We start from the raw sequence: 13,216 nt of genomic DNA on the forward strand, positions 1-13,216 counted from the left end.
TAGTCCTGGTCGAAGCGCCGGATTCTATCCCGGTTGCCCCTCTTCCAGGCTAGCTCTCTGCTATGGCCTGGGAGCGCAGTGGAGGATGGCCCAGGTCCTTGGGCCCTGCACCCCATGGGAGACCAGGAGAAGCACCTGACTCCTGCCTTCGGATCAGCGCGGTGCGCTGGCTCCAGTGCGCCGGCCACGGTGGCCATTGGAGAGTGAACCAACGGCAAAGGAAGACCTTTCTCTCTGTCTCTCTCTCTGTCCACTCTGTCAAAAAAAAAAAAAAAAAAAAAAAAAGAATTCATAATCACAGGGAAAACCAGCTGCATGGCAGCCACGGAGGAGGAGAACAGACTGGAACTCCCCAGTAGCCCCATCCCAGAGAACTGTCCCTGCTTGACTTGTCGAGCAGCTCTCAAGAAAGCTCCATTCTTAGAATTTGTCTTTATTAGATCCACTCAGAGCTCACTGTGTGTAAAGAACAAGGCATTTGTCAAAAAACATCAACAACAATTGTTGAACATCTAAGCTGCCTCAGGCAGGGAAACCAGTTGAAGCCAACAAAAGGATAACCAAAATACTTAAAAGGAAAACTGAACTGAGACATTCACAGGAGGCTTTGAAAAGTTCCAGTATATAGCTATGCATCTAGAAGAGAATGCACACGTCCTGCAAAGTCCTGATTGCCGAGAAGAGCCTAACATCTCACCCCTGACTGACCCTGAGGGTGTGCACAAGCAGGAAAGAAAGGTTAAGACACAATGGTTAGCTGTCTGTGAGCCCTGAAGTCATGCCCAAGCCTGTATGCACAGATCCTCCTCAGCAAAGGACATGGAACTTACTTTTTTGACAGAATCCAGTATAATCCCTGTCCAATCATCAGTTCACCATTAAGCTAATCAAGCAGAAACTTCAATGCCTACATGTGGCAAAGAATAAAAACTTAGGAGAAATAATACTAGCAAATCACTAAAGAAATAAACAGCAGCAACACAAGGAGCAACAAACAAATCCTGGGTAAAGAAGACTGATCTCCAGCATTGCCACATTACACTATTCAAAATATCCACTTTCAATAACAACAAAAATTAAAAAAATGAAGAAATGGTAAAGCATGGCTCCTACATAGAGGAAAAGGGAGTCAATAAAAACTGTCTCTGAGGAAAACAGACATTCAAGAACAGACACTTTAAATCGGCTTTTATAAATATGTCCAAAGAATTAAATAATGTGCAAAGAATTAAAGGAAAGTATAATAACCATGTCTCTCCAGAGAATACCAATAAAGATGGAAATTAGTTTTAAATCCACATAGAAATTCTAAACTTAAAACTACAACAAGTGAAAAAAAAATGAGTAGAGGCTCTCAACAATAGATGTGGGCAGGCAGAGAAAAGAATCAGCAAACCTGAAGACATACCAATTGAGATTACCTGGTCTATGGAGTAGAAAGAAAAAAGAATGAAGAAAAATGAAGAGTCTTCGAGATGTGTATGGCATCATCAAATCTATCAACATACACATAATTAGTATCCTAGAAGGAGAAACAGAGGCATGAAGGAAGAAATAACAATGAAGAAAAAAGAAATACTGGCCAAACACTTGTTAAATCTGATGAAAACCATTAATCTATACATTCAAATAGGATAAACTCAAATAGATCCACACTTAGCTACTTCATAGTCAAACTATCCAAAGAAAAATCTTGACAGAAGAGTATAGAAAGGATCCTTGGTAAGAGTAATAAGTGGGCTGGCGCTACGGCTCACTTGGCTAATCCTTTGCCTGCGGGCCGGCACCCCAGGTTCTAGTCCCGGTTGGGGCGCTGGTTCTAGTCACAGTTGCTCCTCTTCCAATCCAGCTCTCTGCTGTGGCCCAGGAAGGCAGTGGAGGATGGCCCAAGTGCTTGGGCTCCTGCACCCGCATGGGAGACCAGGAAGAAGCACCTGGCTCCTGGCTTCGGGTCAGTGCAGTGCCGGCCATGGAGGCCATTTGGGGAATGAACTAGCAGAAGGAAGACCTTTCTCTCTGTTTCTCTCTCTCACTGTCTATATCTCTACCTGTCAAAAAAAAAAAAAAAGAGTAATAATTGACTTTTCATTGGAAATTAGGGAAGCAAGAGGGAATAAGACGACATATTCAAAGTGCTGAAAGAAATTACCAACCAACAGAAAAAGGAAGACCTTTGTCTCTCTCTCTTTCACTGCCTAACTCTGCCTGTTGAAAGAAAGAAAGAAAGAAAGAAAGAAAGAAAGAAAGAAAGAAAGAAAGAAAGAAAGAAAGAAAGAAAGAGAGAGAGAAATTATCAACCAAGAATTCTATATCCAGTGAAATTATCCTTTAAAATATGCAGGCAAAATTAAGACACTTTCAAGTAAAAATGGAGAGAACTCATCATTAACAAACCTACCCTTAAATGAATACTAAAGGGAGTCCTTCCTTCAGGCTGAAATGAAAGCATGACACACTCAAATCTACATAAAGAAACAGTATCAGTAAAGAGAAATACATGAGTAAATCCAAAAACAGTAAAATATACTTTTGTTTGTAACTGTTTTCATCTCCTGATTTTTTTTTAAAAAAACATAAAGTAATCATTGTAAAACTGTTGATGGACTTTCAGTCTATAAAACGGTCATTTGCCTGACAATGGCACAAAGGGCACGGGAGCAAATAGAAGTACATTGTAGCAAGATTTTTCTACAATATTGAAACTAAGCAAAGACTAATTTTCTGAAACTAAGTAACTTAAGTTACAGTGTTAAGCCTTAGGATGAATACTAAGAAAACAATGTTAAAAAATTTGTAAAAGAAAAATGCGATGGACTTGAATATCAGATTGAAGAGCCATTTAGGAGGTAGAGTCAATGGAATTGTGTGGAATGGAAGTGAGATGCTCTTTCCTTAAGGTACACATAGCCTCATGAAGAAGCTGAAGAATGAACAAAAGTTATTCTACATCATTCCCAATTACTAGAACATAGAATAGGAGAGAGGAGTGTGGCATCAGATGTGGCTAAGAGTAGACTATGATGGCTAAGGATAGATCTGTGTTCTGAAGGTATTAGTCATTTAAAGTATTTTGAGAAGAAAGGTGACATGATTTTAAGCAAAACAGTGAGTGCAAGTCATCAGGGAAATACAAAGCAAAACCACAATGAGACACCACTTCACGTGTACAAAGATGGCTAGAATCAAAAAGACAAAAACAAATGTTAGTGATGATGTGGAGAAACCAGAACTCTCATAGAGTGATGGTGTGACTATAACATGGTGTAACTACCTTGGAATCTATTTTGGTAATTCCTTGAAATGTTAAACATAGTTACCATGTGACCTGGCAGCTCCTCCTCTAGGTATATACCCAAGAAAACTAAAGACATATGTCTGTACAAAAACTTGCATAATCATGTTCATAGAAGCATTATTTTTAACAGCCCCAAAGTAGAAAGAATTCAAATGTCCACAAATCAGTAAACAGATAAACAAAAGGGAGAATACTCATGTAATGAAAGAACGTCACATATGATCCCATTTATATGGAATGTCCAGAACAGATAACTCCAAATAACAGAGAGTACATTAGTAGTTTCAAGTAAATTTTTTTGTTTTTTTGGACAGGCAGAGTGGACAGTGAGAGAGAGAGACAGAGAGAAAACGTCTTCCTTTGCCGTTGGTTCACCCTCCAATGGCCGCCGTGGCCGGCGTGCTGCAGCCAGCGCACCAAGGTGATCTGAAGCCAGGAGCCAGGGGCTTCTCCTGGTCTCCCATGGGGTGCAGGGCCCAAGGACCTGGGCAATCCTCCACTGCACTCCCTGGCCACAGCAGAGAGCTAGCCTGGAAGAGGGTCAACCGGGACAGAATCTGGCGCCCCAACCGGAACTAGAACCCGGTGTGCCAGCGCCGCAGGCAGAGGATTAGCCTATTGAGCTGGGGCACCAGCCTCAAATAAATTTTTTTAAAAATCGTAAAAAAAAAACCTAAAGAGCAATTTTTGGCAAGGATGTAGAACATCACTGTTGATCAAAGGGTAAAATGGTACAACTCCTTTGGAGAATTGTTTGGCAGTGGTGTTATAAGGTTAGATAGGCATTTAACCTGAGACACATCAACTCAACTCAGGTTCTTTATTCAAGAGAAGTAATAGCTTATTACTCTTATAGGAATGTTCATAGCATCTTATTCATAACAATCCAAAAATGGAAGCCAGCCAAATATCCATCAACAAGAAAACAGGTAAACAAACTATGGGATATGGAGATATATGTATATGTATATGTGATATGTGTATGTGTATATATATTGATATATGAGTACATCAGCAACCAAATCCACTATAGAAAAGATCAACACCCAGTTGCCAAATTTAAAAACCTTTAGATATGAATTTCAGGTGCCTCTATTTGCCATAACCATATCTACCCTCAAGGCCCCCTTAGGAGTTATTTGGCAACAATACGGACCACTTTTTCGTGTGCATATAGCTTGGAGCGAGTGTCGTAAAATAGTTAACAAAGTAGATGCCATCCTTATGATGGGACTTAAATTAAGATGTTATGCCAGTAAGATATTTAACACAGAGCCAGACATAGTGGTCCTACCCTTATCACAATTAGAACTGTCCACATTGATGCAGAATAGCACGCTCTTTCAAACTTTAATGATCAGTTTCCCAGGACAGGTTGACAATCACCTGCTGGTGCACAGGCTACTCTAGACATTACAAACCTTAGAAACAGACTATCCAAAACATGTTTCCCCTGCTAATCAACCTATACCCATGGCACTGTGTGCATTTATGGACACCAACAAGTCACTGTTTGGAATAGTGGTCAAATCCTCAAAAAGATAAGATCCATGTAGAACCCCATGGGGGATCAGTACAGTTGGGAGAATTAAGGGCAATAGTCAAGGTTCTACTTCTTAGCCAGGATGGGCTGGTAAATATATTTTCGGACAGTAAATACTCAGTATAGGTAGCAAAGACAATCCCTTTTGCAGTCTTTAACCCGACCAATAAGCCAATTGACCAGATGTTCACAACACTTAAAGAGCTAACTGAGAATAGAAAACACCCATGGTATATCTCACATATAAGATCACATACTGGGTTATCTGGCTTTATTTTCCAAGGCAACAGAAAGGTTGATCGTCTTCTACAACACAGCTTTCATCGGACACCTAGAGTAAGCCTATATTCTACACCAAAAATTTCATATGTAAGCAAGCCCGGAGCTAACAATGAGCCAATGCAAACACCTAATACACTATTGCAAGAACTGTGCCCCCTTCACCCCGTTAGGCCCACTGCAACAAGCAGGAGTGAACCTACGAGGCCTTGCTCCTAATAAGCTCTGGCAAGTGGACGTCACCCACATTAACCTTTGGTAAACTTAAGTTTGTCCACGTGGTGGTAGATACTTATCCAAAGGCTGTATTTGCAACAGCCCAATCTGGAGAAAAGGCTAGTAATGTGGTTAAGTCAGCCATGCTGGCCCTCGTTGTCCTCTGGACGATAAAGACTGATAACGGGCCAGTGTATACATCACAGGAATTTAATTCTTTCCTAAGGTCCTGAAACATACAGTTTGCCACAGGTATCCCATACAACCCACAGGGACAGGCAATCACTGAAAGAACTCATAGGAAGATTAAAGATCTCTTTCAAAGACAGAAAAACAGTCATATGCCCCCAGACCCACAGCTTGCTTTGACTGAGGTCCTTTTCACTATAAATTTTCTTACTTTTGATTCCCAAGGGGTCAGCCCAGCTTATAAACACTGGGAATCCTTTCCATTCCAGACTCCAGCCCCTATGACTAGCTGGAAAAACCCCCTGACAGGAGAATGGAAGGGACCACAACCTCTGCTAACCAAGGGCCGAAGATATGCTTATGTCTTTCCAGAGAATGCAGGACAGCCCATTTGGGTACCATCCAGAAACATCAAGCCTGCAACTGATGGTCAACCAGAACCAGCTGAACAAGACTGAGAGTCCGCTTTGTTAGTGGACGCACCTGCCCTAACATCCTACCCTGAGAAACTGCCCATAGCCACATCTGCTACTGCTTTATACCCCACTTAGCTCTGGTCAGCCATTCGAACAGCCAACAGCCTGCGTGCAGTCTCACCATTCCTGATTACCATTGTTCCTCATTCCTACCCCCATCTGAGCAAGCACTCCTGTGGTCTCCCGTTTTGAGGGCTGGTTAGTCAATGACGGGTAAGATCCCCTGGGGAACAACCTAGACAGGCACAGCCACGTACGGAGACCACATGGAAACGGGGTCAACAATGGTATGGCTAAGGATCATGCCTCCCGTTGCTCAAAAATAAACGAAAAGGGGGAAATGTGGTGGAATGAGAAGGCCATGCCAAGATGACCGCTGGCAAGCGAGCATTAGTTACTCAGGAATGGCTTCAAAACCCACCTGGCAATGGAGCCTGCCTGGCAACAGGCAGTGATTGGCTAGGGCATAAACTGCCCCTTAACTGGATTGGCTGCCTCAGCTATATAAGCTGCTGTACCAACTGAAATAAATGAGTCTGCTGGCTGTTCACCTCTGGCCCGCTTTCACCTGACTCCCGGTGTCTGTGTGGTGACTCCGTGCCTCTTGCCCCCACTATGCTCCTCCTCTCAGAACAAATCCACAGCAACACATATACACACTTGATGGAATACTAATCAATAATTAAAAATGAAAAACTGGTGCAGCAATATGGACAAACTTTAAAATCATGATCTTGATAGAAAAAAGCCAGATACACAATTACACACACAAACTATACCATATGATTCTAGTTATATAAAGCTAGAGACCAGCAAAACTAACCTCTCATGGTAGAAAAGAAAACAGCCATTTGCAAAGCAGGTTAACAGGGCAAGGGACACAAGAGAAGATTCAGGTGACAAAAATATTTTAGTGGTTAACAGGTTTGTAATATTGTCAAAATTCATTGAAACAAACACTCATAATCTATGCATTTTCGTATATATAAATTTTATTCCAAGTAGAAAGGAAAGAGCAGCATGTGAAAAAAATACATGTTTTATTGAAACATTCATGGATGAAGTGACAGGTTATCTGGGTTAAGCTTTAAAAAACACTCATGCACAAAAACTAGGGCTCTGCTCAAAGAAGATTGGCACAGTACTGATAAATGTGGATGATAAGCACATAAGGTTCATATTATTCTCCTGAGTCTTGTATAATTTGGAAAGTTCCCAAGATGAAAAGTTCAAAGTTATTCATTCATAAATAAAAGAATATTTCTTACTGTAATTCTGTGGCACAAGTTCTGGGTTCTTAGGTGTTTTCAATTTGTAGGATACATCTCCAATATTAACTGTATCCCCTGAAAAGAAAAGAAAGAAACAGAACTGTTACAATGACAAGTTAGAAAACCACACACTTTGTCTTTGGCAACAAGGTCCTCACCTACAGAGAGGGATATAATAGAAATATACCATACCTAAGTCGGAGTCAGCAACACTATGCTCTGCTCTAAAACTTCCATCCAAAGTATACATTATACATAGGAAACAAGAGAAATCAGGGAAACCCATATCTTAAATGCTAAGTAGGAGGTGGGCTTTTCACCTAATGGTTAAGCTACTGGTGAGATATCCACACCCCACACTGGAGCACCCAGGATTTAGTTCCACTCCAATTCCAATCTTTTGCTAATGCATACCCTGGGAGGAAGGCATTGATGACTCTAGTAGCTGAGTCCTTGTTATTCACACAGGAGACCTGAATACATTCCCAGCTCCCAGCTTCCACCAGGCAAGCCCTTCCAGGCCTGAGGAGAATAAACCCACGGACAGAGCACTATTTTTCTCTAATAAAATAAAAAATTTTTAAATACAAATCTAAATGCTATTAGACAAAGTACAATAAAGTATAGTAACCAGCTTCATATTTTCACTATAGCAATGCTAATGTAGATAACAATATACAAAAAAGCTTTTTAAGATCAATCAAAGCACAATAGGGTAGAATCTTCCATGCATATCTTCATCTTTTTTCTATTTCCATACAGTGCTAATTTTACCACACATAATTTCAAGTTTTCAAGCAAAATGACCCTCAAAATTCAATACTTCTAAATGCATAAAAAGAACAATGTCCCAGGGTCATAGATGCCAAGAATTCCTACATGAAACTAATGAAAGAGGGCACAAGTTCTAAGTAAGTTATACAGGGGTCTGTTTTTTAAAGCAGCATCATGGGGCTGGCTCTGTGGCATGGTAGGTGAACCCCCACCCTGTGGGGCCGGCATTCCCACGTGGGCACTTCATACATAGGCTTGGCTATTAACCCAAATCCTGGAATCCATATTCTACAGAATCCTGTCATTCCCAGAAATGTCCTTAGCTGCTTTTTCATCTTTGGTGATCTTATACATAGAATACCTTCATTTCTCTTGAAAGAAAGAGCCCACTTTCCTAAGGTTAGAATATATGCCAAGGCACCAAGATGGTGGAATAAGAAGGGAGCTTACTCTAGTCTAGGGGAAGATAACTTAAAAAAAAAAAAATGTGGCAAGTGCAATCTCATGGAAGAGTTAGGGAGAAAACTGTAGAGGAAACTCCTCACAAATTAGAGGGACACCACGGAACTACGTGGAGGGTGCAGATGCACAGAACTCAGGACACCAGCAGCCAAGAGCCTCAGCACCAGCTTTGGAGAGTGAGGTGAGACCACACTTCAGCAGCCCAAGCCACTGGCAATAAAGCTCCAGTAAGAGCCTGGCATGAGTCTGGCTTGGAGCACTGTGGAGGACAGTATATCTGCCAACCAAGAGGAAAAATTAGGGGGCATATTTCTCCCTCCCTGACTATCTGGCACTGGTGTCCTGTAACTAGTAGAGTGTGGGCAGGTGCCATTTTGGACATATGTCACAGCTGTGCCAGCTCAAGTCCGAACACCTAGCAACCAGCTGAGAGGCAACGCCTGAGTCTCACTAGGAGAACTGAAAGGAGGCTGGGTGCTCGTGACTGTGGGACACTTGTGTGCCAGGACTATGAAAACACTGAGGCTGCATGTGAGGACACAGGGTGTGGTTAGTCTTCGGGCAGTCACTGTGGTGGGTCCATATGCTCAGGGCTCCCTGGTTCCCTAGTGAGGGTCATTCCTGCAGGATCTGTGCTCACGCCAAGGACTGCATGAATCCTTTGTGTGAATATTGTGACAGCCTGAATGAATAATGTACCCACTGGGGCTAGCGCCAGGCATTGATCTCCTTGGAGGAGAGGAGGTGAGCATGAGACTATAAGAACAGAAATTAACAAACCTCCCCTCATATAAAAATAAAAAAAGGAGATTAACCACACCTAATTTGGCAGTTAACTTGGATACTCCCCTCACCCTGGAGCACTGAACAGAGCTCCCTGTCAACAATGAGAACATGCCTCAGGGTATTCACTGAAAGAGCAGACACTCCACTAACACACAGAAGCATAGCACAAAGACAAAATCCATCACAGGGGGGGAAAAATAAACCAACAAGTATCCCCACAAAAGCCTAAAAATAAATGCAGCAATTCAAGAAACAAGAATAAAGAATACAACATGATGCCCCCAAAGGAACACAACACTTCAATATAAGAATGTGAAAATGAAGAGATTGAAGAAATGCCAGAAACGGACTTCAAAAAATTGACCATAAGATCACTTAGAAATAATCAGAAACAAATACATGAATTAAAGAAATCCATACATGACATGAAAAAAATTTATCTAATAAATTGAGATTTTAAAGAGAAATCAAAATGAAATATTGGAAATGAAGAACAAATAAAAAATGCAGTGGAAATATTTAGCAACAGAATCAGTGAAGCAAAACAAAGAATACTCGACTTAGAAGATAAATCTCTGGAAATTTTACAGGCAGATAAAGAAAAAAAAAAAAAACAAAAAAAAAAAAACAAGAAATTAGAAAACTAAAAAACAGTGTCAGAGAGCTATGGGATACTATCAAACAACCCAACATATGGGTCTTAAGAGTTCCTGAAGGCATGGAAAGAGAATGCGTTAGAAGGCCTTTTTAGTGAAATAATCACAGAAAACTTCCCTAATTTGAAGAAAGAAAGGGACATCCAAGTACAGGAAGCACATAGAACTCCTAATAGACAAAAAGAGATCTTTACTATGACACAACCTAGTCAAACTCTTCACAGTAAAACACAAAGAGAAGATTCCAAAATATGCATGAAAGAAACGACAGATTACATTCAGAAGATCTCCAATTAGACTGACAGCTGACTTCTCATCAGAAACCCTATAGGCTAGGAGAGAATGGCAAGATACAGTCCAAGTCTTAAGAGAAAAAAACCTTTCAACCAGAATACTGTATCCTGCAAAGCTCTCATTTATGAATGAAGGTGAAATAAAGATCTTCCATAACAAATAGAAATCAAAAGAATTTGTCAAAACTCGTCCAACCTTACAAAAGATGCTTAAGGACGTGCTACACACAGAAAATATAGTAATGAATGTGAAAGCAGAAAATCTCCCAGTAAAAGTACAAAAGAAATCCAAAGTAAACAACAGTAATATTTATGGAAAAATGGTAGGTCCAAGTGGTTACTTATCAATAATCATCCTGAATGTAAATAGCCTCAACTCCCCAGTTAAAAGGCACAGACGGGCTAAATGGAAAAAAAAAATTTTTTCCTCTATTTACTGCCTGCAAAAAAACACATCTCACCAACAAGGATACAAGCAGACTGAAAGTGAAAGGATGGAAAAAGATATGCCATACTAACAGAAAGCAAAAAAGAGCTGGTGTAGCCGTCCTAATATCAGACAAAATAGACTTTAACGCAAAAACTGTTAAGAGAGACAAAGAAGGGCATTATGTAATGACTAAGGGATCAATTCAACAGGAAGATGTTACTATGATGAATGTATACACACCTAATTATACGGCACCTGGCTATTTAAAAGAAATGTCAATGGATCTAAAGGGAGACATAGACTCCCATACAACAGTAATGGGGGACTTCAATACCACAATTACAGCAATGGATAGATCAATCAGGCAGAAAATCAGCAAAAAAACAAAAGTTAATTGGCACTGTAGACCAAATGGACCTAATGTATATCTATAGAACTTTTCATCCTAAAGTTGCAGATTACACATTCTTCTCACCAATTAATGGAACTCTGTCTAGGATAGACTGCAGGCCGGCCATAAAGCAATTTTCAGCAAATTCAAAAAAATCTAAATGATACCATGCTTGCACCTTCACTGACCACAATGGAATGAAGCTAGAAATCAACAACTCAAGATTCTCTAGAACATATGCAAACATATGGAAACTGAACAACATGTTCCTGAATGAACACTGGGTCATACAATAAATCAAAAGGGAAATAAGGAAACTGTTGAGGAACAAATTTTCTTTCCATACTATTTGTTGAGCTTTACCTATTATAATCTTCTGTGTATAAAGTTAATTGAAAATAGATCTTATTAGACAAATGTCTGCTAACAACAATAGATAGAATTAAAAAGGAGAGAATGATCCAACATGGGAAACAGGCCACATAGCAGACTCATAGAATGAAAAACGCCCTAATGGCCTCAGAATCAACCCTTAATACGGCATTCAGATCTGGCTAAAAAGTCCATGAGAGCATTTCAAGCATGGAAAGCTAAGACACTGTAGCAAAAAATGGCCTAGATGAAAGAGCTCTGTGAGTGAGATACCAGTGAAGAGACCATCAAAGAAGGAGGTATTGGCCAGTGCAACGGCTCACTAGGCTAATCCTCCGCCTGCGGCGCCAGCACCCTGGGTTCAAGTCCCAGCTGGGGCACCGGATTCTGCCCCGGTTGCTCCTCTTCCTGTTCAGCTCTCTGCTGTGGCCCGGGAGGGCAGTGGAGGATGGCCCAAGTGCTTGGGTCCTGCACCCACATGGGCGACCAGGAGGAAGCACCTGGCTCCCAGCTTTGGATCAGCGCAGCACGCCAGCCATAGCGGCCATTTCGGGGGTGAACCAACAGAAAAAGGAAGACCTTTCTGTCTTTCTCTATCTCACTGTCTAACTCTGCCTGTCCAAAAAAAAAAAAAAAAAAAAAAGAAGAAGAAGAAGAAGAAGAAGAAGGAGGAGGAGAAGGAGGAGGAGGAGGAGGAGGAGGAGGAGGAGGAGGAGGTATCTTTCTTTGAAGGGAGAGGAGAACTTCTACTTTACTTATGGCCCTGACTAAATAATGATGGAGTCTGTGAACTCAAGAGGCTTCCATAGTCTTGACAGCTCATGACAAGAGTCTCAGGTGATCACTGACATCATAAATAAGAGTATCAATTGTTATATCAACAACAGGAGTCACTGTGCATCTGCTCCTCAGGTAGGACCTCTGTCCTTAATGAGTTGTACTATGAGAATTAATGGTAAAACTTGTCTTCAAACAGTACTTTATACTTTGTGTGTCTGTGTGGGTGCAAACTGTGGAAATCTTTACTTAGTACAGAGCTGATCTTCTATATAAAAAGATAATTAAAGATGACTCTTAATGAAGAATGGGATGGGAGAGGGAGTAAGAGGTGGGACAGGAGTAGGGGGTGGGAGGGTGGGTACGGGGGGAAGAACTGTTATATTCCTAAAGCTGCACCTATGAAATTTGTATTCATTAAATAAAAGCTTTCTAAAAAAATTGAAAAACATGGGAAAAATAGATCTTATTAAAAAAAATAATGGGAATAGGAGAGGGAGGAGGATGAAGGGTGGGAAGAATCACTATCCCTATGCTCCTAAAGCTGTATTCATGAAATTCGTATACCTTATAAAATAGATTCAATGAAAAAAATGATAATAAACCTATAAACAATAAAAAGAAAAAAAATAAAAGAATATACCTCAGTTAATCTACCTCTTGTTTAGAAACCTGAGCTTTTATTGAAGAAACTCTGTATCCTTGCTTTTCCCAGATTCTGGGTTTAATGGAATGCAGAAAAAAGTATCCCTCAGGCAAGGGTTTAGTACACAATAGAATATATTGAAACAACTGCTTCTTCTGTGTCTCCCTCTATCTGTAACTCTACCTCTCAAATAAATAAATAAACTCTTTAAAGAAGCACCCGCCCCCCCAGCTCTGCAGCACAATACGTTAATCCTCCACCTGCAGTGCCAGCATCCCATATGGGTGCCAGTTCTAGTCCTGCCTGCTCCTCTTCCATTCCAGCTCTCTGCTGTGGCCTGGGAAAGCAGTTGAAGATGGC

At 40.8% G+C, this 13,216-nt stretch overlaps 1 protein-coding gene across 1 annotated transcript in view; it reads right to left on the reverse strand.

Annotated features, from left to right (window-relative positions):
• The window catches only part of VWA8 (von Willebrand factor A domain containing 8), a 407,445-nt gene that overhangs the window by 371,921 nt on the left and 22,308 nt on the right, over positions 1-13,216 (reverse strand). Inside the window, exon 2 of the mRNA XM_008260014.5 lies at positions 7,267-7,344. Coding sequence (XP_008258236.3) covers positions 7,267-7,344 — 78 coding nt within the window. The remainder of the gene's footprint in view (positions 1-7,266; positions 7,345-13,216) is intronic.

This window comes from Oryctolagus cuniculus, chromosome 9 (genome assembly GCF_051225735.1).
Source record: "Oryctolagus cuniculus isolate XC-2025 breed Fujian yellow rabbit chromosome 9, ASM5122573v1, whole genome shotgun sequence".
Lineage (NCBI taxonomy): Eukaryota > Metazoa > Chordata > Mammalia > Lagomorpha > Leporidae > Oryctolagus > Oryctolagus cuniculus.